This window comes from Xiphophorus couchianus, chromosome 7 (genome assembly GCF_001444195.1).
Source record: "Xiphophorus couchianus chromosome 7, X_couchianus-1.0, whole genome shotgun sequence".
Taxonomy (NCBI): domain Eukaryota; kingdom Metazoa; phylum Chordata; class Actinopteri; order Cyprinodontiformes; family Poeciliidae; genus Xiphophorus; species Xiphophorus couchianus.
This window is the reverse complement of record NC_040234.1, coordinates 62,135-88,701: the sequence shown is the minus strand read 5'-3', so window position 1 is coordinate 88,701 and position 26,567 is coordinate 62,135. Positions and strand designations below refer to the sequence as shown.

At 39.4% G+C, this 26,567-nt stretch overlaps 1 protein-coding gene across 2 annotated transcripts in view; it reads right to left on the bottom strand.

Moving 5' to 3' along the window:
• Nucleotides 1–25,580, bottom strand: part of ubxn4 (UBX domain protein 4) — a 47,038-nt gene extending 21,458 nt beyond the window's left edge. The window contains exons 1-7 of one of the 2 annotated variants that reach the window (XM_028024277.1): nucleotides 25,388–25,580; nucleotides 23,636–23,738; nucleotides 21,658–21,686; nucleotides 21,435–21,553; nucleotides 15,095–15,248; nucleotides 6,524–6,626; nucleotides 164–218 (exon numbers count right to left, since the gene is read on the bottom strand). In XM_028024277.1, the coding sequence (XP_027880078.1) occupies nucleotides 164–218; nucleotides 6,524–6,626; nucleotides 15,095–15,248; nucleotides 21,435–21,553; nucleotides 21,658–21,686; nucleotides 23,636–23,738; nucleotides 25,388–25,469 (645 nt within the window). In that variant the 5' untranslated portion in view covers nucleotides 25,470–25,580. Of the gene's footprint in view, nucleotides 1–163; nucleotides 219–6,523; nucleotides 6,645–15,094; nucleotides 15,249–21,434; nucleotides 21,554–21,657; nucleotides 21,687–23,635; nucleotides 23,739–25,387 lie in introns of both variants that reach the window. The other variant, XM_028024276.1, reaches the window with a different exon arrangement.
• Nucleotides 25,581–26,567: the final 987 nt, after the last annotated feature.

The window sequence follows — 26,567 nt, the reverse complement described above, 5'->3', positions numbered from 1 at the left end:
CTTCAAAATTTCCCGTTGTTTTAAAAAATAACCAGTCAAATACGGAAAATATTCCATTAACGCGACCTCTGATCGGGACACCCTTTAATGGTCCATCGTAATTACATTTCCTGGATCCAGAGAAGTTCAAGTAAAACTATGTTTAGTCAATTTATTTCCTTACTTCTTTCTGTTCTTTGTTCCTTTGCTCTTGTCTCTCTTCCAGTTTCTTGGTCAATCTGTACAAAATTAAAAGAAAAAGAGGGGGGAAGAAAAATAAAATATAATTAGAATTATGCCTATAAGTGAAAAACAGACCGCTTTCCTTCTCTTGCCTGAAAGTTTGGTTGAAGTTGGAAAAAAGTTTAAAAGGTGTGCCTATAATCAAGTCAAACAGTTGAATGTAGGCCACAAGTCACAGATAAAAGAGCATGGTTGCTTCCATGGTCCTCCAACCTGTACACAGCACCCAAAAGGCTGTCTCCATGAAAATAAACAATCAAGATTTCATCACAGAAATGCTGTGCATGTTTGTAGTGACTACCTGTCCATGAAAATCAAAAATATTTTTAAAGGTGATAAAACAAAAAATGAATGTAACTTTGTGAGTATGAGTTTCTGGCTTATGCAGTTCCAGAAAAAAATGAAAAATGCACCATTTTGGTTTATTCCAAAATTACAGGCAAACATGATACAGGTTCACAGAATCCCTTGCTGCTTCTCCTAATTTGGTTCCTGCATTGTTTGACTGCCTGATTGACTTACCCGCTCACCCACTGACTGAGTGGCAGACTGACTGGTGTTGACTAATTACTGCTGATTGGGTAACTGGTAAAAAAAACACCAACTATATGACCACCCATGTGCATGCAGAGCTCCCTCAAGCCTAAATGAACTATTCAAACCACAACCTCAATTATATAATATATAAATACAAAGACATTAAGTGAGGACAATATCTCCAGAAGAGATGTTTCTTCCTGTCTTATCCACTTTTGTCTCTCCTCCATCAACGGCAAATACACAGAGACCCATCTTTTCCAAAATAGTCCAGCCATATTGTGAGGATTTGGCGTTTTCTTTGTGTTTTGAGTTCTCTGTGTATTTATTTTGAGTCTCCGTGTTGTCCTGTCTCCCCCTTGATTGTTCCCAGGTGTGTCTCGTTCTGTGATTACCCTCTGTGTATTTAACCCCACCTGTGTTCCTTGTTCCTCGTCGGGTCCTTGTCAGTTCTGCGTTGTTGTTGCACCAGTCTCTTTGTCCTATCGTTTAACCTGTTGCTACCAGTGCTGAGCCCTAGCTTCCGCTCTGCTGTGCTGCCAGGTTTATGGACTGTTCAGATTGTGCGTTGGACCGAGTCATTTTGGATATTTTCTTCATTAAACCATCATTTGCACGTCAAGCTGGGTCTCAGCGTCTGCCTCACCTCCTCACCACACCACTTCATGACACCTATACTGTACTTGTTTCCATGGTCACCTGACGTACAGGTCAATTCAAATTCAATTCAAAAATCCTTTATTGAGCCCAAAGGAAAATTACATTTTTCTTGTCGTTGAAACAGTCCAGGAGACAAAGCAGGTTTGCTACTTATCAGGATGTGATTTGGGCTTCTAAATCATCTGGATCATCCAAGATAAAGAAATGGGCCTGTCATTCAAAATGGCTTCAGCCTCACAGAAAACAGTTTGCAACGTTTCATAAATTACAGGCAAACATGTAATTCATGATCTGCTGTTTTATAACTGAGGCCAGTACACTTCCGACTGAATGAATCAAGCACTCCCAGCACCTTGATGTGATGAGAACAAGGTTAGGATGGTTCGGGCAGAGCCTCTCTTTTGAGGTTTTCTGGGAAAACCCCTTTTGTTGGGGAAAGTCCATATCCAGGTTAAAAAAACATTTAAAAAATAACCTCTAAGCAGAAAGAAAAATATTTTCAAGTCAACATTTGTGCATTAAATGTGTTTTGTTGGTTTGACATAATACTCAACTCTTCTAAGAAATTAAATATGTTTTTGTTAGCGTTAAGTAGAAAATCCTCATAAAAGTTTGCAAACATAACTTATCAAAATAAATTGGATGGATAATGGATTTTCTCTATTGAATAAAAACAGCCCAGTGATGGAGATGACATCAGTGCCATGACTGAGTTACAACACATTTAATTTCTCTTTAAGATTAATAAAGTATTTTGGAATTAGAAATTTTGAAATTGAAATTGAATTGAAAGCTCCAGATGTCTACATGGCCAGACAAAATGCTTGCTTCTAGATTAAAACTATCCACGTCATTTTAATTATCGGCATTATCGTCTCTTCCGACCTTTTTCTCTTTCTGTTAATGACACCGAATGAAAAAAGGCTAAACTCCGGTGCTCTCTACTGACCCTCCCCTTTCTCATTTCCTTAGTGTAAAGCCCAGCGCACACTACACGATCTTAGAGCTGCCAGCCGATTGTCAGCCCATTTTCAAAACCTGAGAGACCACACATTAGCCGACAGAAATCCTAGGTATAACGGTTCAATCGGGTTCGTTCCTGCCGTGTGGTGTCCAACAATGGGCACAGAATAATGGCTACAAGTCCAGTGAACTAATTTAAAAACCAGGCATTAATCAATGCTTTACTACAATCTACCTGCAATGCATGTGGCTAGTGTCAGCGTAAAGTCCTGACTGAATGAAAATCATTAGAACCTACTTATGTCACGTTAACGAAGAACAGCTGAAAAGTTACCGGGTTAGCAGTTTCGCTCCAACTCCTCCTCTTGTCATTTCTATATTCTTTGCATGTTGAATAAACATTAATGTTGTTTCCACATATCATCTCCAATGTCGGCTGGACTTCGGGTTGCGCCGTGTCAGCTGTTTGGGATTCCCCTCTGTAATTTCCCCTCAGAAAGCACTGAGAGAATCCGCGCTTTCTGATTGGCTGCCTGTCACATTCAACAGACTGCGTTAAAACTCCCAGTCGGGGAAACCCCCTGATTTAGATCGGAGCGGCCATGACGATCTACAGTAACACACCACACAATCTTACAGGATGACCAGTATGTGGGGTTGGGTGTATTTTGCTAATGCAACTCGTCTACTCTGATGCCTGATGAAACCTTGATTTAATAAAGTAAATAAAGCAATTTGGCTAAAATATCCAGATATCCTTCACATGGTCTGCCTGAGATGCCATGACAGGAAAGGTGGAGAACTAAAGCAGAGTACACATTGATTTAGTGGAACCAAAACATGTTTAGAAAGAAGGTGATCATGCAACAGGGATAGCTGCAGCCTTAAGAGGATTGTAAAGGAAATGTAATTTAATAGTTTATAAATTATACAACCAGAACACTTTAAAATGAAATGTTTTTAAATTAAAACATTACACAATGAAAATATTGCCAGACGTTAAGCAACCCAACAAGAACAAATTGCTAAATGACAAAACATTCTGAGTAACCCAAAGTTCTGCCTCTTTCTGTAGCTAGTTCTCTGCCACCACCTAATGGAAGCAGCAAGACATTACAGTTATACAATAGCCTTTTAGTACATTGTCCAAAATAATTGCTAGAATAAGACCAATTTTGTTTAAAGCTATTGAAAGCTTTCATTTTTGTTATTATCCATGTTGGCCACCTTTGACTTACAGTCATGCTTACAATACTTTTAGTTTTAGTTACAGTACTGACAAATGTTGCAGCAAAACAGACATATTTGCCTTTGAAAGGCCAAGCTGGTACATTTCGAAATGTGCAGCTCACTTGAAATTTTCTCCAGATGTTGGCAAAAACCTATCTAGTGCAAATAATAAAAACAAATCTGAGGCAAAGTTGTTCATAACTTAAGGTTCTAAAAATAAAATGGAATAACAAGGGCAAAAAAAAATATTGAACAAGTAAAGGAAGTTAAAGAACGGAATTAAAATTCATGACAGCAGCTGAATCATTAGTGTAATAATTTAGAAACCAATCCTGCCACTTAGTGCTTAGTACCATCAGCTGATTTAGTGCCTATGAAGTACCTAAGAACAGAGAAATGTGGTCTTTTACAGTTTTTGTTGTTAAACTGTCCATGGTTTGCATGTTTTAGGGGTACACTGATTTATTGGCCAGCCAATTTATCTGCGCCAATTTCCTTAATTTTGCGAGATGTGTGATCGGCCAATATAAAACTGATCTAATCCCCTGATTTTATCTACCACAGCAAAGGTCAAAAAATCCACCACTCTCCTCTATTTCTCAGCTGTGAGAGAGATTTGACTGACAGATTAACCCAACAGGTCATGTCTGCATGCTTGCAGTTTACAATATTCACCCTACTGCTAAAATCCAACTACTTTCTTGCTTTATTTAGCAACATTTTATTCAAAGAAATTGGTGTTGGCCAAAATAGGAATTGGTTCGATTTTGGCAGGTTCGATTTTAAAGATTGGTACTCGGTGCTCAGCCAGAAAACTGCAATTAGTGCATCCCTAGTATATTTAGCTCAGGCCCACCTGAAATTTCCAACCAATGACAAAATATCTCTTACACACACAAAAAAGTTCTGCATAGAACTCCACAAGCTGCCCTTGTCTCTAGGACAGTCTTTCTCAAACTGTCCAGGAGGTGCTGCATATGAACCACGGTTTATTTGCCGTGACGTGAGCTCAAAGTGTGACACTACAGTTAGCTTACCAAAGGATTGTGTTTAAAAATAATGAAAAACTGGCTTAAAACCGGTTTACTTCAGATACCGGTGGAAAGAAAACAACTCCAGGAACATTATATGATCAGAGGAAGCTAAGTTATAGCTGCTGAGTGTTGATGTGTTGTTCACTAGCGATTGGATTCCTTTGAACGGTTAGCAGTAGGAATTGCTCCAGTTAGTCAGCACTGTTCTTTGTTTTTTGTGACTTTGCTTGGTAATTAATGAAGTTCTGCTTTCTGGTCAACAGCTATTATTGTTTTTATTTAGTTAAATGTATTAAATTAAATTAAACAAATACAATAAATAAATACAAACCCATAGAAATTGATTAATTATTCTTAGATTTAATGGTGCAGAAAAAGTTTTTTTGTTTCTGTTAGAGCAACTGAAGTCTATTTTTCTTTAATCGTGCTTCTAAATTACAAATAGCCCTAAATGTTATTAATGCACATGACACTTGGTAAAAAAAAAAAACTTATTTTTTTATTTCTGTGTTTGGCATCATTGGAAAGCTTAGACTCCACACTTTCAGAATCTGATAACTCAAAATGCCCAACTGGACGTGTTCATGTCTTTGTCGTGAACAGGCCAATTTACCACTCTTCTCATTAGGATGAACAAAGAAAACAACAATACATGAGTTAAGAGACTAATATTTTTGTTTCAGGTTGCATCATATATTAAGATGCGTTATCGCAGGGGCTTTCAGGTTAGGTGGTCCGCGACTGTTCATTAAATGGGTTAAGTGGTCCGCGCCCTGAAATGTTTGAAAAACACTGCTTTAGGATGATGACCCCTTGTGAAGAGCTTCAAATTGTTCAACAAGTATAGGTGTTTCAAAGAAAACAAAGCACTAAAACGCTATGGTTGACATGGTAAATGACTTTGTACTTGCATAGCACTTTATCAAGTCCAGAAGACTTCAAAGTGCTTCAAGCTACAGTCATTAACCCATTCACACACACACTGATGGTAGCAAGCTACTGGATAGTAGCCACAGCAGCCCTGGGGCAGTCTGACAGAAGTGAGGCTGCCATGCAGCCCTCTGACCCCCCTAGCAGGCAATGCGGGTGAAGTGTCTTGCCCAAGGACACAACGACAGAGCAGGTGGAGCGGGAATCAAACCAGGAACCCACTGAACTCCAACCATCATTGCCCCATAAACACTACATTGTTTAAGAACAAGAGTACAATGCTACATTTATTAGGTTTAACTGCAAAACACCATAGCAACAGTAAAGTCTGGAGGTGGGAACTTCATAGTATGAGCCTTTTTTTTCAGCATACAGAATTGGCTGTATGTATAACAACATATTAATAAAACATTTTGCTGCCATCTACCAAGTGGATGAAGAGATGAGACTCAGCAGGACAAACATACAGCTGAGATGCACAAATAGGATTTTCTGGAACATCTTTGAGTTGATCCAAAAATTCTTTTGCATTTTTCCATTTGTTTTTTCTAGTTACAGTGAAAGGTGTGTACATCAAGTATGATTACCAACTTGTGAGATCATATTTTACAGAACTCACCATCTTTCCTAGAAGTTTGATAACCTTAGTGCCAACAGTGCTGTCAAATCGCGCCTCCCCTATATTTACAATAATTAACTGCAGCGCTAAGTTATTTAGCTCAGCATCTAAGCAAAAACAAGAGTTTTCAACTGCACTTAAGTTGTTGAGAATATTTCAGTTTTTAAGTCAATTATCCTGGATTTAACATATGCATAGTAAACACCATTTTGGCAAATTGGGGAAGGGATTCACATTTGTAAACATCTTACAATATTGCAATAAAAGTTTGTTAGATACTCCCTGCCTGTACTATGCAGAAATGAATACAAATCCAAGTTGCTCTTACCTTTCTACTTTTGCATTCAGGTTTTCATTCTCAGAACAGGTAGCCTGACATAAAGAGGAATTCTCCATAGAGGGCTTTGCGCTGGAAACACCATCTCCATCTGCTGAACTCGAAAGGGGTTCTATATTGAAAAAGACCACAATCGATCAATCGAATTTATTTGTATAGCACATTTCAGCATCAAAGCAGTTCAAAATGCTTTACATCAGAAAAACACTAAAATATGAATTCATAAAAAAACACCTTACAGTCAACAATTCATAAACCAGTAACAAACATAAAATTTTGGTGAGGGCCACCAAAATAATCAATGTACATCAAATATGCTGGTTGATGTTCCATTAATGATATTAAAAAGCAACTCGAAACAAGTGGGTTTAGCCTTGATTTAAAGGAGTAGACCAGATTATTCCTGTTTAGGTCTAAAGATAATAACTTCAGTTTCGTTTCTGTTCAGCTGGAGTCGCTTAGAACATCTACAGTATCTGTTCTAAGCATCTGTTCAGTGATTGGATAGGTTCAGAGTCACCTGGTGACATCGTTGTGTAGAACTATGTGCGTTGCTGCGGTAACTAATCTTATGTCTTGTTATAACCTGAGCTAGTGGGAGCATATAGATATCAAATAAGAGGGGTCCTAGGATTAAACCTCGGGGTACACTACATGTGACTTCTGTCCGCTTCAATGAGAAGTTACTTATTGAAACAAAGAAATCTCTGTTCTTTATGTAAGATTTGAATCAGTTGGGGATTGGACCGGAGAGTCGTACACAACTCACCAGTTGATTCAGTAATATATCATGATCAACAGTGTCAAAAGCTGCACTGAGGTCCAACAGAACCAGCACTGTGGTTCTTCCACAGTCTGTATTTAGATGGATGTCACTGAACACTTTGATAAAGGCTGTCTCAGTACTATGGAAACTAGACTGATAGACATTAAAGCAGTTGGTTATCGTTAGGAAGCTATTTAACTATTAAAACCGATTTTTCAATAACAATGAATGGCACTTTAGAGTTTGTCCTGTAATTCTGCATCAGTGATTTGTCCAGATTGTTCTTTTTAATCAGTGGTTTAATCCTGCTGTTTTTAAAGCCTGAGGATTTCTCAGCATTTCTGCTGTGTGGGCATAGTATTGATATTGGATTTAGTGTGTATGTGCAGATTAACCCTCTAATTTTTTGGAAGTTTTTCTGTAAAGAAGTTGGCAAATTCATTTAGTTACAGTCTCAAGGGGGTTTGTGATCCTGTCTACTGTTGCAAATAAAACTCGAGCATTTGCTTGAGTTAGAATGTCAATGTTTTTGTTTATGATTTCTGAAAGAACTTTCCTCTTGCATGTTTTAGTGTGGAGTGAAAAGAAAAGGTTGAGTCATTTATTGTTTAACATACATGTAGAATAAATCTAATAAATTGTAAAAGTTAAACTTGCACTAATATACAAATGAGGATAATTTGTATATTAGTGCAAATAATCCTCTAACATCATTTAGAGGATCATGATTATGAGGATCATCATAATCTATCTGGCAATCTATGCTTGTCAGATAGATTATCTGGCAAGCAAATAATCTACCCTAGCTTACGTGCAGTTGACACAAGTGATTGTCATTATAAGCTAATAAGCTCCTTATTTAACATGGTCAAAATCCTCACATTTCACCTGTGTCCTGGGCTGCACCACCTCTGGAAAAAAGCTCCCCCAATGATAATTTTTAAGCGCAAAACTATGCCGGAAACCAACTCCCAAAGGACACTGTGGTTAAAGTCAACCAGAAAGGATGGATGCTACAAAATCTAATGAAGGACTGGTTAATGGAGTGCTACAGAAAGCACCCAGGAGGATTTTTTCACCAGAAAAAAGTGCTGATTGTTTGGACAGTATGAGGGCCCACACCACCAATTCGGTGAAAGCAGTCATCAAGAGAACTAACTCAATTCCTGCTGTTATTCCTGGAGGTACAACAAAGTATTTGCAACCCCTAGACGTCAGTGTGAATCAAGCATTTATAGCAGCACTCAAGGGTGAATGGGAGGCTTGGTTTACTATCGCCGATAAATCCTTCACAAAAACTGGCAGCATGCAAAGAGCGACATTTTCTGAGGTTTGTTAGTGGAGCCTAACAACGTGGAGTAGAGTGAATGAATCCACCGTCACTGAAAGGCTGGACTGCTGCGTGAAGAGGGCACTACAGCTTCAAAGCCATCTTTACCCCGGGATGACAGCGACACGGACAGCAACACTGACACAGAGACAGAAAAGGTATGTGACAAAGCTGTTCTGAGGCTGTTCAACTCCAACACTGAAGAAGATGACTTCAATGGTTTCAGTATACAGGACGAAGATGAAAAAAACCAATCAATAACTTTCATGTTTTGTTTGATCAGCACTTTTACTATGCTACAGGCACTGTTCAGAAACTAATCAGTTCAGTTATGTTCAGTTAAAGCTGAACTTGGCAACTTTGTCTTCTTTTTCAAGATTATTCCACAAGGATGCAGCAAAGGGCTGTGTCCTTGTGGAAAACCAGAAAACCGAGAGTGGCAGAGGTATCAGCGGCTTACAGCCCGGTTATAATGTACATTTCCAGTTTTTAAAAAAAACTTTGTGGGTTTGTGAGGTGTGCTCTATAGTCTGGAAAAAATGGTAATTATACAAACTTATTAAAAAAGCATATAAAGGAAATATTAAAAATATATACAGTACAGACCAAAAGTTTGGACACACCTTCTAATTCAATGAGTTTTCTTTATTTTCATAACTATTTATAAGGCAAGAAATCCCACTTATTAACCTGACAGGGCAGGTTGACCTATGAAGTGAAAACCATTTCAGGTGACTACCTCTTGAAGCTCATCAAGAAAATGCAGAGTGTGTCAAAGCAGTAATCACAGCAAAAGGTTGCTACTTTGAAGAAACTAGAATATAAGGGGTATTTTCAGTTGTTTTACACTTTTCTGTTTAGTACATATTTCCACATGTGTTATTCATAGATTTGATGCCTTCAGTGTGAATCTACAATGTCAATAGTTATGAAAATAAAGGAAACTCATTGAATTAAAAGGTGTGTCCAAACTTTTGGTCTGTACTGTATGTGCAAACTACTCAACCCAAAAGAAACACTCAATAGATTTAAAAAGGCAGATTAGTAAACTGCTGCATAGCTTAGAGCATTTAGTAATATTCTTCAGCATTTGTCATTGGAGCTGACTGCCTTCATGCTTAGAGAACAGATCATCAAATGGATAACTCCAGTATGCATAAACATAATCAATAGACAGGACGAACCATGGTTACATGCTCATCTCAACTCGAACCCTTGCCTTGACTCATGGGCCTCTCAGCCTGCTTCCTTGTGGAGCCTCACAACCGGAGATAGGAAAAGGCTATCAAAAGCTATTAAACATAATCCAATCATTTATAACACAGTTAGGGTGTGGCAGAGAATTTGGAACCACTCGGGAGGTGGGCTCTGCTCCTCACTCCTGACACCTCTTACAAGAAACCAGGATTTTATCCCAGGCCTTGAGCCCAACATTTTTGACCTGTGGCATAGCAGAGGAGTGAGAGTGATCGGAGATCTGTTTACAGAGGATGTACTCATGACATTTCAACAATTGCAGTCAAAATTTGGTATCCCTAAAGAACACTTTTTTGGTTTTCTCCAAATTCGCCATTTCATTGGTTCTATGAGGCTCTCTCATTCTGGCTTGGTCACACACAATGAGATTGAGAAATTCCTTGTCGACCGGGAAAATCCTAGGCATTTTATTTCCGCTTTCTATGCAGTGCTCTACTCTCTTACCCCAGGTGGTGCCGGGAACATTGCACGGAAATGGGAAGGAGACCTTGACACGGTATACAGCGAGGATGACTGGCAAGAAGCCATTAATGTGGTTAATTCAACCTTTATATGTAATACGCTCAGAGAGACACAGTATAAAATACTACATCGTCTACATATAACACCTTCTATATTGAATAAGATGGATCGCCAGCTCTCTCCCTTATGCAATAAATGTGGAAGAGAGGTTGGAACATATTACCATTATTTCTGGCAATGCAGACTGATTAAACGATTTTGGAGTGCAATCTCTAAAGAGCTGAGTGACGTGTTTCATGTAAAAATCAGATGTGACCCAGGTCTGTTTCTTCTTGGCCTCCCGTCAAAATCAGTCACTCTGACACAATCACACTTCAAACTTTGTGACAAATTATTGCTTTTGGCTAGAAAATGCATTTTAATTAATTGGATTAAGGATAAACCACCAACTATCACACAATGGTATAGAGAAATATTTAGGGTCCTCCCTCATGAAAGAATTAGTGCAGTCCTTAAGGGTAATGAGAAACATTTCATTGATATGTGGTCTCCTGTTCTAAACTATTTACCTAAAGAGCTGACAAGACTTGTGATGAGAGGTCAGAATCCTATAAAGTGGAAGGTCTCACCAGATCTTAACTAATGGACATCCTCCTTCTGTATTCCTATGCATCTTTCTTCTTTCTCTGATCACCCGGCTAGATATGATTGTGCTGATGTCAGGCTGTAAACATGTCTGTTAATGTTTGCCGACCACTGAAGGCATGATTTAACGTGAATGTTACATTGTACGGCAGCTTCCTTTTATTTTATTTTATTTTTTTTTATGTTTGTTTTGTTTTGTTTTTGCTTTGTATCTCATACTCATGTAAGGTGACTGGCAGCACAGTGTACAATGTTATATATATTTTTTCTGTTTGTGAAAACACAAAACTAATAAAAATGTTTAAAAAAAAAAAAAAAAAAAAAAGACAGGACGAACCAAAAAAATAAATAAAAACTTTTCTAATACGCCTCTTTCATTATTCTGACACTTAACAAGTGGAAATTATTTAATAATGTCCTATGTGCTCACACCTCCGCTAACATAAGGCACTAGCATTACTATCATGACTGGCTATAATTGGGGTTTTAAAAAATTTTATCCTCAGTGTCCAGCTAAACTCTTTGCAGTTTTGACTATTAAGACATTTATGCCATTTACTCAAAGAATCTCCACAGTCAGTACCATTGATTAGGGCAGTGAGTTCCAATTCCCATTTATTTAATCTCTACATCAACTTTTTTTCCATCTTGATCAGTGTGCAATTTCTGATGTGGAATCGAAATAATATTTTTAAAATTAAAATCATTTTATCTTTTACCACATCAGACAAGCATTGTTCAAAATCTGTCAGTATTTTTACTTGTCTAGTTTCTCATGATTCTGAAAATAATGCCTTATTTGGAAGCATCTGAATAGGTGACCATTATCCCCGTTATATTTGTTTCAAAGTTGAGAAAAGGTTTTGAGTGCTGTTCTTGCAAATAGTTTATTTATTGTAATCAAGCCGCTGTCTGCCCATTTACCAAAGAAATTCCCCCATCAAGTTTCGTAGGTACAAAATCAATTATGTCAGTTATTCCAGATGGTTGTGATAAATAAAACAGCAACCTTAATATCTTCCTGACCTTTTATGTTTCCTAGAGGAAACATAATCCATTTTTCAGTGTGTGTGCATGGTTGTGTGTCCTGTGTGTGCCCTACGACAGACTGGCGACCTGTCCAGGGTGAACCCCGCCTCTCACCCAGAACGTTAGCTGGAGATAGGCACCAGCAGCCCTCCCGACCTCACTCGGGACAAGGATGTTAGAAAACGGATGGATGGATGGATGGAAGTTTTCACCTTTTTTTTTATCTTAAAAAAGATAAAGCTGCTACGGAACTGATGAAATTTGCTACAGAGCATTGCTCCAACTGTAACCATTTTTTTATTTATTTTTTTCCATTTCTTTTCTCCGAAGAGTTTTTGCGGCGCTAGTGGCTCGTATTTTTTCGACAGTAGGCAGACAGGAAGGAGGGTGAGGAGAGGGGGAAGACATGCGGCGAAGGTCGTCGGGACCGGGAGTCGAACCCGCGACGTCCGCGTCGAGGACTAAGGCCTCCAAACGTGGGGCGTGCTAACCCCCTGCGCCACCATGGCACGCCCCAACCATTTTGTATCTATCTAGAACTTGATCCATGAAACTAGAGCCATAAGCTACGCTGTCCAAAAATAACTCAGAATATGTGGAAGGGCCAGAGCAACTAAGTCTTAAGAGGGACAAATAACTTTATCTCACTCTCAGGTGGTTGTTTTGCCAGATTAATTTAGATATTAGTCTGTCCAAAAGTTTAAAGGTGATGTTATTAACTACGACCTGGAGGGAGTTAAAGAGAAAAGGTAGCCATGGTAGCACATTCATCCTGATAGTTACCATGTTGCCCACTAGAAATAGGGGGACAATTTGCAATCCCTCCAAATCTTTTTTTAATCTGAGATAAAAGCTTGCTATAAATTGGTGTCATATAACTGTGACAAGTCAGTCAGTGTGACCCCCAAGTATCTCAAACCAACTTTTGCCTAAACTTTACCTCTTCTCCACTTCTGGCAGAAACAGAGTAAAGATGGCAACTCAGTAGAGAGGCTCCCTAGACAACCGGAGAAATGACTGAATTACTCCCATTCAGCTGATTGGGATTGTCTAACAAAAACCAGTTATTGTGGGTAAGACAGTAACGAAGCCCAAACGACAATATAATAATTAAGAGGGAGGACTTAAAGTTTGGCACAAACGGGTACAGCTAACATATTGTAGCTTTAAGCTAATGTCATCTAAGGACAGAATGGCTAGCCTGGAAGTGTTTTTAGAAGAACTGAGAGGGTTCCGTCAGGAATCCAAGGAACAACTTTCAACTAGTAAAGAGGAAATACGAATGGCGAATGTAAGGATTAATGAAGTAGAGGAGCAGCCAGAGAAGACGAAGGAGCGAACCCAGGAAGTGGTAGCAGAACTGGAGGATAAGCTGGTGGACCCGGAGAGCCGATCTAGGAGAGAGAATGTCAGGATGTATTGTGTTCCAGAGAGGGCTGAAAAGGACTCTGAATCCATGGTTACATTTATGGAAACTGAAAGAAGGGCCCGGTCTGGAAGACAGCAGGCCAGACATGCAGATTGAACGAGACCATCGGGCGCTGGGACCGCAGCCACCAGAGGGCACGCCACCGCGGTCAATCGTTGTGAGAATTCTGAGCTTCAAATGTAAAGAATAGTTACTTCGCAAGGCTTGGCAGCATAAGGGATTTGTCTGGTGTGAAAAACAAATAAATCTGGACCATGACTACCAGATTTACCAGCCATCCTCAGAAAGCGCTGAGAGTTCACCAAGGTTCGGAGGGTTATGAAACAGAACGGCGTTCCTTTTCAGACACTCTGCCCTGTGAGGCTGCAAGCGAGACACAAAGAAGGGTCCAAAACCTACAACACCATAGAGGAAGCCACCGAGGACCTGGCCAAAAGGGGCTACAAAGTAAAAGTCATCATATCTCCAGTTTCCCTGAAGAACCTGGACAGCTGCTCCAGGTTGAGCAGCTGTCCTGGAGCAAAAAGGAGGGGGAGAAAACCGAAAGGCTCCTCCGGCTCTGAGAGAGGAGAAAATAATAAAAATAAATTATAAATTATAATTTATAAATTAATTATATAAATTAGATAACTATTAATTAATTAATTAATTAGTCAATTAATTAATATATATAACCCTAACCCTTATAAAGATGTTTGTCTCCATGATACACCAAACACTTCATGGCTCACCAGACTGACAAGGCCAATCCTGTCTTATAAGTCTGGTGTAGTGTCTGGTAGGTGGGGTCCTAGCTACGGCAAGCTTCTTGACAACATAGCAGGACTGGTTCTCAGGAACTGTGCTAACCAGCTGGCCCACATCCTCACGGACACCTCGCTGAGCTATGCTGTTGTTCAAACCAGCTTTTAGGTTGCCACCATCATGCCAATACCCAAAAAACCCACAATTTCATCACCAAACTATCTCAAAACTCCCTCCTCTTTTGATCTGCTCCAGTTTGCATATCGCTCCACAGAGGACGCCATTTCTTCTACATTACAAGAAACACCTCAACTTACAAGCCATATTCTCAATAAAATTCAACCTATTTTTGGGACATGGTTTCTCTGACATTGGACTTTAGAAGACCCAGTGGACCACAAGCAGCAGACAACATGGCATCACTGAGTGGAGACGTCACACTGGAACTCAAGCAACGTGGATTCTCTGCCTCTACACTCTCCAGGATAGACATCAAGAGAATAGCAGTAGGCCCCCTTAAATCTATCTGTCAAATTCCAGTTTGTTCAGGTAAATGATAAATCTTCTTCACACTCCGGTGTTACTTGTAGAGTACCACAGGCTTGGGACAAATTATTTACTGAATAGAGTTTATGCTTCCAGTTGGGAAGTTTATCAGCACGTGATGAATTTCCACTGTTATACTGATGACACCCAGCTGTATCTGTCCTTAAATTCTTATGAATCCAATCAGGTCGGTAGGTTACAGACATGTGCTGAAGACAAAGTCGTTGGATGACCTAATTTCCCCCCTCAATCCCTTTTAAGTTTAGTAAAAACATAAGTTGACATCTTTGGAGCAGAAACTCTGAAAAAGGAACTTCTTAGACAATCACTGAATGAGTGAGCAATCATTCACACCTTTTGTTGCAGCTGGTGCCTCTCCAGGTTCATCACTGATCATTTCCAGTGCTGGAACTGAGCTAGGATCCATAGCTGTGCTATCAGGTGGTCTGGTCTCTAAAGAATCCTGTGCATCTGTTGCAGCAGTATCTTCTATTCCTTGACAGTGCATCTATAAGAAAACAGGAAAATGCATACAACATTTTATAGATTCAGCTTCCTTAAAGGAAAATAGGTAAAGACAAGAGAAAAAAAGTTGTTCATATTTTTAGTTTTCATATTCGTGTTTCCCAAGTTAAATAAAATGCATACTGTATTAAATACTGTAAATGTTTTATTGTCTGGCGTTCTGTCCTATGTTAGTTGTTTTCATCGATTTCCATCTGCTAAAGCAGATAATTAGGTTTAGAAGGTTTGTGGCTCAACAAAGTCTACAAAACTTAGACCTGGCTAAATCTTGTTAGTGTCTGGTTTATTGAATCTACATTTGAAAGCCTAAGGTACACATCCACCAAGGATTACAGTTTAAATTGCTTTAATTTACTAAGAAGTTTGTTTCAGATAGGAAATTAGAGACCAATCTATCAATAAACCAATATAAAAACAGAAATGTTTTCATTTACTTTTTTTTTTTTATGCTGAACTTTTCTTTGAACAGTTACAGTGGAGAGACAACATATTTATATTCATACACAATTGTTCATCATCAATGTCTATATTATCTGGTTTTGGGAATGGTGTCATCCTTGTTTGCAAAATCATTCCATTCTTTCAATTTTTCAATAAATTGGTCCTCTTGCACTCTCAATCTATATGTGAGTTTTTACATCACAGAAATCTCCTCCACAATGCTCTGCCACTGCTGCACAGTTGGTGGGTCCTCTTTGTACCATAATCTTGTGATGGCGTTTTGAGTTATACAAGGTATTCATCACCTTTTTAAATTATGCCATGTGCAACACACCCCAAATAGAGTGTCCTACATGATCTGGGTACTCCACATCCTATTCTTTTTTTAAAGTAAGAAACATGTTATCCCAGTATGCAGTTATTTTTTGACATGACTAGAATATGTGCATGTGACCTCCAGCCATCTGACCACAGAATGTCCACCACGGTTGTGGATTGGATCCCATCCCTTCCTACTATTTGGGTTATGAAACATCTAACTATTTTTTAAATTGAATTCTCTCCAAACATGGAAGCAGGTGGATGTGTATTGTGTTTTACAGATTTTAAGCCACTCTTCCTCACTTATATGGTTCTTCCATTCCTTTCACCACTTTTTAAATTATATATAGGCCAAATTTTGCCTGGCGAATAACTAACATATTGTCATTTTGAGACCACTGTTAACTAATTGCATAACAATGCAAATATACCCTCTCAGAGGTCAATAAATTAATATCAAAAGAACATTTAAGGCTGGAACTGGAAGAGCTTTTATATTTAAAAAAATGATGAGGGGGACTTAGGAGGTTTGCATTAGGCATTGTTCACTTTCAATTGATGGCAGGGGGTAGGGGTTGGCTCCCCTCAAGATGCCGCATCGGGCGGTTTTCCATGTCGCCCCTATCAAAAACGGCACTGCACCTCAGTCATTGAGGAATGTCAATAGGATGGTCCCCAAGCAAAGAAGCCAGCATCAGCACATTTTAGGTGCAGATGTGCTCAGATGTGTATTGCCTAGTTGCTACTGCTTTATAACATAGCAGCTCCAAATCCTTTTGCCTTTTTATTTGCTTATTGCATCTTTGTGATTTTGTTCTAGTTTTATATATATATACTGTGTATATATATATATATATATCTATATATATATATAGATATATATATATATATATATACTGTATATATATATGTAAATGATGTCCAAGAAATCATCTTCCCTCGTATTACTGCCTTCAGGGCATCCTATAGCATCAGTAGATCATCTTTACCAATATCATTTATCTCTATATGAAATTATTTTCTATTTTATTTCTTTAAATTTTTTATCAAAAAATTCAAACTTCTTTGCACCACCATGTACTGTATGTCTCTGTACTGTCCGAGGCTACGAGGAAAATGCAACCCAAATCAGACTTTTTTTAGCTAGCCCATATGCAACCTGTAATTGACTTTTTCATGACAATCTGAACGACCCAAATTTGATGTTTTCGAACCCCCAAAAGTCTGATCTGTTCCACTTCCTTATGTGGTACTAAATCAGATTGTTTTCAAAACGTTCACAGTCTAAATGGTGTAATGTAAAATTTTATGATCTGCTCCTCATCCCTCTTCTGCTTTAGGTTATCTGCATAGTCTTATGAGATTGGTCAAGCGGCTTTCACATAGACCTCTACAGTATCATATAACAGCAGGGAGAGGTTCTTGATCAAAGAACAATTTCCTTAACAATAGACAATTGGCAAAACCATCTGTATTGGGCTCCACAGAATCCTTATGAATTCGTCCAATCACATAGAGTGATTGGACGAAATATACGTGACATCAAGGATTCACACATATAGTCCAATCAAGTCTCTCTTCTCTGACCAGAACCTATAAAAGAAAGCCAAATCCACTTGCATACTTGACAGACTCCTTTGACTCTGTATTTCTGTTCTGACCTCGCAATGTTTTCATAAATTTCTTAAATCTTCTCATCCAGACTCTTGCTAAAGTAATGTTTTCCACGACAATGGTTATGTTGCATCTTATCTGACTGATAAGTTATTGACATTAGACATTCCTTACCGGAGAAAGAGCCAAATGTAAATAATGGCTGAAATTTAAAATTATGACATTATGAAAGTAGTCTATCAGTGAACCCCATCACATTCCAATCCCATTCTCCTGGTTTTGACGACACATCCAGACTTCTCTACTGAAGCTGCAGTCAAAACATCATCGCTATTAGTTGTGCTTTCTTTTTATCATCTTCCTTCATGCTATGATCTTGTAACAATCCTGTCGGCTCTGAATAACGATAAATAAGTAATTTAAAGCTGATTCCTCAACAGCAGCATCCATTAATACTTCTGTACCAGAAATAAGGTGGCAGCCCTCCATGGGTGCAGTGTGAGATGAGTGGGGGGGGGGGGGGGGGGGGAGAGGGGGGGGGGCTTAGTGATTTGATCTTACCGAAGCTGGCTCTCGGGACATGGAATGTTATCTCTTTGGTGAGGAAAGAGCCTGAGCTGGTGTGTGAGGTTGAGAGGTTCCGGCTAGAAATACTGTAGATCTCATCTCAACGCATGGCTCTGGTTCTCGAACCAGTCTACTTGAGAGGAACACTCTTCTACTCTGGATTTGTACCTGGTGAGAGGTGCTAGGCAGGAGTGGGCATACTTGTTGTCCCCCATCTGGGTGCCTGAATGTTGTGGTTTACCCCAGACAGGTTCTAAGTGTTGCTTGTACTTATGCGCCAAATAGCCTACGAGTGGGGGGATGGGTGCTTTGTGCTTATGCGGCAAGTAACATTTCAGATTACCCACCCTTTTTGGAGTGTTTGGACGGGGTACTGGAGACTCCCTTGCTCTGCTGGGGAACTTCAATGCTCACGTGGGAAATGACAGTGAGACCTGGAAGGGTGTGGTTGGGAGGTACCCCCCGATCTTGGGTTCAAATCAGGGGGTTCAGATCCCCTGGGGTTTCCCTGATCCCCAACAACAGAACATGAGTGGTGTTCTGTTGTTGAACTTGTGCTCGTAATGGATTGTCCATAACAAAGACCATGTTCAAGGATGTCCGTATATGCTCTTGGCACCTGGACACCCTAGGCTGCAAGATTTCACTGATATCATTTATCTCTATATGAAAGGTTCACTGATCTGCGGCCACAGGTCTTGGACACTCAGGTGAAGAGGGGCGCAGAGCTGTCCACTAACCACTACCTGGTGGTGAGTTGGCTCCAGTGATGTGCGGTGAGATTCATAGCTGGTGAGGGACACGTAATCATAATCAGATTTACAAATATAGACCCCTGCATGTTATTGTTTACGCAAGGAAATTTTGTGCATGCAGACGCTGGAGGGCAAAAAGACTATTCTTTTCCATGTAATCCATAGCCGCGCTGCCGCCGTACAATAATTCTGTTAACTCAATCAAACTTGGACATGTAGATATTACTAATTTCGTGCTGTGCAGCAAAGGGAAAACCGTTAAAGTACAACTCGAAACCACTTCTTTCTCGCTCTCTGTATCAGCGCAGCTACGCGCAGACTTGTGGCCATAGCAAATGACAGCGCCACAAAAAAACACTCGGATATTTCCCACACGAAGAGCAGAACATTCTGTTGCAGTAGTATGGTTTTAGGCTTAATGTTTATTTTGCGATTATTAATAAGTGATTGGTGAGGTAAGAGGAGAAAACTATAAATATATCGCTGGACTTGACTTTACTGTATGGCCAGCTCGCTGTTACTGTCTCTTACTCTGCAGTTGTGGAGTCACAATGTCTGGGATCATGAGCGCCCCCTGCCATGAGGCAAGAAAACTGCCTGCTTCACCTCTGCCGTTTCTGATCGCTCCTCAGCACACAAACACTTTACACACACAGTTTGTGACAAAAAACACTGTACATTATATACATAAGCTAAATTATGGAAAATCAGTTCATACATTAAATGTTTTTTAGCCATTTTATTGGCGACGTACAGACAGGAGGAACATGCTCTCATAGAATGGCAGCCAGTGAAGTTAGCGAGACGTTGATCGATCCCAGGTGAGGCTCAGCTCGCTGCTGCCTCACCGAGCGTTTGAATGGGAAAATGCGAAAATTCAGCGATTTTGAAAAAAAATTATCAAAATTGGTTAATCTAAATGAAAAATAGGTACTTTATTGTACATTGAAAATAGCAATATAAATTATTTTATTATTATTTGTTATTTTCCCATGATGCACGTCACTGGTTGGCTATGATGGTGGGGGAGAGAATGCTGGTCAGACCTGGCAGACCTAAATGTATTATGAGGGTCTGCTGGGAACACCTGGCAGAGTCTCCCGTGAGAAGGAGCTTTAACTCCCACATTCTGAGAGAGGTGGGGGACATCGAGTCTGAGTGGACCATGTTTGACGCCATTATTGTTGAGGCGGCTTATCGAAGCTGTGGTTGCAAGGTTGTTAGTGCCTGTCGCGGCAGCAACAATCAAAACAATCTGGTTTTTGCAGATGATGTTTGGCTTCATCAGGTCGTGATCTACAGCATTTGCTGGAGTGGTTCGCCATGTGAAGCAGCCAAGATGAGGAGCAGTGCCTCCAAATCCAAGGCCATGGTCTTGAGTCGGAAAAGGGTAGAGTGCCTTCTTCGGGTCAGGGAGGATGATCTCTCCCAAGTGGAGGAGTTTAAGCATGCCACTCCTGCCTTGCACCTCTCACCAGGTACAAATCCAGAGTAGAAGAGTGTTCACTAATGAGGGAAAAATAGAGCGGGAGATGGACAGACGGATTGGCGCAGCGTCCGCAGTATCAGTCTGTCGGGGTGAAGAGAGAGCCGACTCAAAAAGTGAAGCACTTGATTAACCGGTCAATCTACATTCCTACCCTCATCTATGGTCATGAGCTTTAGGTCATGACCGAAAGAACGAGCTCACAGGTACAATAGGTTGATATGAGTTTTCTTAAGTCTGGGCTCTCCATTAGAGATAGAATGAGAAGCTCAGTCATCCGGGAGCGACTCAGAGTAGAGCCGCTGCTCCTTAGGTAAAGAGAAGCTAGTGGAGGTGGTTTGACATTTGGTTAGGACGCCTCCCTGGTGAGGTGTTCCAGACACGTCCCAGGACATGCTAGAGGGACTATGTTTCTCAGCTTGCCTGGGAACACCTTGGGATTCCCTTGGAGGAGCTAGCCAAAGTGGTTGGGAGAGGGAAGTCTGGGCCCTCTCCCAACGATTATGGGAGAGGGCCCATAATCTTAGGGACTAGGGACTAACTAGTCCCTAGTCTACTACTACTACACTTGACTAAGTAGGAGTCCCTACTTAGTCTGCTATCCCTGCGACCCAACTCCGGAAAAACAGAAGAATATGGATGGATGCTGTCTGACATCTACGCTGTTGGCCTGCGCATGCTGCTTGCTTTGGAGTCGTAAATTATTCACATAAAAATATGATTACAGTCACGTTTAATTAATAGTATCAATGACCAGACAAAAAAAGGGAGAATTTCAGCAAAAAACAAACAAAAGTCGGAATTGAGCATCAAGACCTGCTGCATCAACTTAGCCATTAATCCTTTTTGTTTTAAGCTTTGTGTCGAACCTCCAGCTACCAAATACTCTACATTTGGTTTTAGTTAACCTATTTGTTTATTTTCATCAAGCCATCTTTTTAATATAATGTGTTGAAAAGATGCCAGTGCTACAGGGAGGATTTACCTTTTTTACTTTGTTGATTCTCTTCATCAGTTCATCAGGAGACACGCTTCCAGCAATGACCTCCAGAGGAATTCCAGTCACCCCAATGAAGAAGCTAGAGGGTATGCATACTACGGGATCTATAACAGGCTAATGAAGGAACACAAGCTTTAACAAAGTCTTGTACTTAGACATAAATGTAGTTACAATATATGTAAAACACATATACAGCAACAAAGGATACAGATCTGGGAAAACTGGACACAAGTGTCACTGGGAAGAGAAAGTGATACCATGAGGAATAAAATATACATTAAAGCATTTTGAATTTGTATGGACTGTTTAGTAACATCTATAGAGATAAAATAAAAATCTTATACAACACACCAAGTTCAGCTCAAAGCCAATATTTTATGAACATGGCCAACTGAGGTAATTATTTTGCAAAATACAATAAATGGAGTGAAAAGTGAACTCGCAATGGTCATCAAAAAGTAAATGAATGTGAGGATCTTGCATGTTCTAAACCTGTTGGCTCCAGTTCCACTGCTGCACTTGCAAACTGGAAAATTACCCACCTACTAGATGTTTGAACCCAAAAAGACCAGGGGCCTCATGCATAAAAGAGTACGCAGTTTTCACACTAAAACTTGGCCTATGGAAAAATTTAGAAAAGTGCGGCGCACAAAAAAATTTGGATGTATAAAGCTGTGCGCACGCACCTTTCCTTTGTACATCCTAGTTTGCGGGAAATTGAGCGCAACTGCTGGTTCGTCTGTCGCCACCCATAAATACATTATGTAAATTAGTATAAATACCAGGTGTCAGACACCACATGAAGCAATAACCATGGCAACGTTCTTGTTTGTAGCAGTATAAATATTTATTATAATAATAACTATATATTTTATATAAAAGGTGCTTTCAGGACACATAAGGCCACCTCACAAAAACAAAAATAATACATTTTAAAGAAAAAAAAAATCCAAATAAAAAAATAAAGAAAGAAAGAAATCGTGCCTGTTTGAACAGTAGCATTTTCAGCCGGGCAGACAGCGCACCAGAGTCATTTGAGTGAGAATGTGGACGTTTATTCTAAATAGTGGAATTATGTGCCTAAGTTATACATTTATAGAATAGAGATGCTTTCTGTTTAGAAAGGAGCATTCACAAAGCAGGCGGCTCGACTGAAGGATGACTGCAGCTGGACCGGTATCGGTACCTCACGGCTCTTTAAGTTTTGTTCAGAGCTCCAGGATGATCAGTCTGAGCAATGTAACGCTAATAAACCATCATCAACATTTCCCAGCAGATCAATATGATCAATCGCTCGCTCTGAATCCTTCCATTGGCGATGTTCTCCATCAGAGCCAAAGCGCCCCACATTTACGCAGCATACCTTTGCACAGCTACTTGAATATGTGTGATTGCATACACACCTTGATCACTTTAAAAATAATCAAACCTATCTGGAGTTAATCTGCTGATCCAATCCTATTGTCTTTTTCAGTCAGAATGAAATAACCCCATAGATGTATTTCATGCGCACAGACCAATCTTTGAGGCAAAAACTGAGGAAAAGTACTATTTACATTTGAGTGAGGTTTTCACATCCTTCTATTTTTATTTTCTTTATTTTGTGTGCGTGTTATATTATTGCCTGAGGATAAATGCAGTTCAGTTTCATTGTTTACGTATAAACAATAAAATATTAAAATCATGAAAAAACATTGGGTTTGAAACTTCTTGGTCTAAATAACTGAATGGAGTCAGATTTCAGTGTATTTAGCTTTGTAGTTTGATATTGTTCACTGAAAAAGTTTGCCGTCCTGCCACACATTTTCACGGCAGCTAAATGTGCGTACATTTACGCAGACTTTGATACAAAGTTAATTTTTATACATGCCGGCTTGTGCGTAAAATAAGACGCAGCACATTTTTGTGCGCACGCACGCTTTATGCACGAGGCCCCAGGAGTCTAACTTTGGGCTATCAGAGTAGCTGAATAATTCGCACAAGAATTCCTCCCAAATATGGCTGAGCCCAAGTCATTTATGTTGACTGAGCTGTCGTTTGTGACCCATAAACAATTATATCATATTGCAGTGTTCAAAGTGCTTTTATAGGTCAGACATTTGCTGTGACAATCAATTTTTAATTTTTACATAGCTGTTTTAACAAACTAACTGAAGCTGTACACACAGCAGAAAACTAATCTGTACCTCTTGGCATCAACCCTGATGGCCACAACGCAGTTCTGGGCAGCCTCCGAGACGCTGCCGTCTTCCCAACTGGACATCAGCTGCTTAGATTGTTCATCTTCCCCTGACAGAGTAAAATCACAGGCAGAATGGATTTAACACAGAACCTGTAAACATCTCACAGAAGGGTTAGCTGAAAAATAAGTTTACTAAATTGATTAAAAAGAATAATTTAAATCAGACATCTAATATCTTTACATGTAAACAATACTCTACATCATGAAGACACAGACTTGTTGTCCTCCTCAAATAGATACAACTGTGTTTTATATAAGTAACAACCAAACAGTTTGCTGCCTAGTAACTACAGTTGAGGGGAAAAAAGAATGTTACTGTTCTACATATCCAGTTATAGTAAGTCATCTGGCCTTTACTAGATCTGAAAATGACTTGAATTCAACCCTAAATCCAGAAGATACATTCCATACTGTCTGTATTTATTACATAAAACAAGCTGCAGCGACCTTGGAAAGTCCTTTCCTGTATTACTTTAATAGTTCTATCACGTGTATGTGGCTAGACTTCGACCGGCTCTCTTTTTTTGAGATGCAACTCTTCAGTTTTAAGAGATTTGACTAGGGTATTGTTTTATCACATTGTGTTGTAGATTTTCTGATGTGTTTGGAATCATCTTCCTGTTTAACTGAATTCAAACTAGAACTGTTAGTCATATGGACTCATGTTTCACTTTGTTGAGGCAGCTGGATTAATAAAGCTTAAAAGAATTCTATTAAACTAAAATTAATTCACTTTTGCAGAACAGAATTGCTGTTTAGCTTGATCAGAGCCAATAGAAAAATGCAAAAAAGTTTGGAGGGTTTTTTTGCAAAAGACTAAAGGTCAACAAATCTAAACATACAACCATGCATCTAATTTTTCTTCATCTTCAAAATTAAGCTCTACCCTATAGTCGCCTATCACAAAAGATTCCAGTAAAATGCAAAAACATATTTAAAGCATTATTTTTGTAAAACAATTGTATAAACAGCATATTACAATGGTCGTCCCTAAACAGCTTTAATACAAGCATGCGACAAAAATGTGGGAAGAAATTCTGGTCGTAACACCAAAACTCAAGTACAGAGCTGGGAAAAGACCCCACTGGGTTCCTCTCTATGAAGTCTGTCAGTCTAAGAACCACAGCAATTCCAAATGTCTCAGTCACACAATGGAAGTAGAACACCACACTAAAAGCTTCGGCCAAGTTTTGTGTTTTCGTTATCTCAACATTAAAAAAATAAATGATTGAAATATCTCACTCCATCTGTTTCACTCTCTGAATGAGTGACAAAATATGTTGAACTTTTTCATAATACTTAATTTTATGAGATGTTGCATTAAATTGATCACACTTAAAGGACTGTACACCTTCCGTAAGGGAAAGTCTTCTACGGTGTTTGAAAGCCATAGTTCTTAAGAAATTTGTGGTTGGCGGCTTGCCTGGGTGTTGGATGGTAGCCATGTTTCCGAGTGAAATCAAAACAAGCAAAGCCAGCTGGTTCACCTGCTGCTTTAATAAGTTTAAGTTGGATTTGACGTCATCCTCGTGTCTAACTGATTTCCGAGGCAAACTAGAAACAGCATTAAAACGAACCGGTTCGAACAAACAACAGCGAAACGTTGGAACGAGTTTATCAAACACCGAGAGGTCGCTTGCTAATGCCGGAAGGCTCTAACATCAACGTCCGTTTAGAATTATTTTATCACAGTTACCTGCAATGACAACGACAAAGACCAAACTGCGTTGTTTAGCAGAGTTTATGGCCTCAGGAATGGATCCGTCAAACCAAAGCATCGCTGAATATTTAGTTTCTAGTGTCTACGTGTTCAATTTGCTGTGACATCAGCAATAATAGTAGCAGTAATAGTGTCGTCTTCTTCTGCTGCTGCTTCTTCTTGTTGGTTTTACTGGCGGTTGGCAACAAACTGTTAGTAGCATTACCGCCACTTACTGGTACGGAGTCTGCTGCTGCTGCTGCTGCTGCTGCTTTTCTATTATGGCGGATCACAAACAACTTTAAGGTGCATACCGCCACCTACTGTACATGAGTGTGTAGCAGCATTACTTCACATCTATTAAATTCTATTTTTTAATTTTGTAGTCTTAAGATAAATAAACAATGCTTTCCTTAATTTGTGAATATCTGTTATGTTTCCTTCATTTCCTAATATACCTTTAAGATTCCATTCATGCCCTATATTTCTAACTATTTTCTTTAATTCTTGCCTTTCGAGTTCATATGACTTACAGTTCATCAAGATGTGTTCTACATTTTCTTTCTCTCCACATCTCTCACATTTATCATTATTTTTCCTCCCTATTGTATAAAGCATGTCATTTAAGTAGGTATGACCTACTCTTAATCTACTAATTATTATTTCTTCTCTTCTGTTTCTTTCATTAATGCTTCGAATTCGAACTGACTTTTGTATTTCATATAATCTTCTTCCTTTCTTATCTTCATTCCACATTTTTTGCCATTTCTCCATTTCTTTACTTCTAATAAGTGATTTCCCTTCCCCTTTCCCAAAAGGAATTGAAATTATTATTTCCCCCTCTAAAGCCCTTTTAGCTAATTTATCTGCCTTTTCATTGCCTTTTACTCCTTCATGTGCTGGCACCCAACAAAACCAAACATCAATGCCACCCCTATATAATCTCAATAAAATATGATGAATTTCTAATACTAAATCTTTTCTATCGTTTCCTTCTCCCTTAATACTTTCTACTATCCATCCATCCATCCATTTTCTGTTCACCCTTGTCCCTAATGGGGTCGGGAGGGTTGCTGGTGCCCATCTCCAGCTACGTTCCGGGCGAGAGGCGGGGTACACCCTGGACAGGTCGCCAGTCTGTCGCAGGGCAACACAGAGACATACAGGACAAACAACC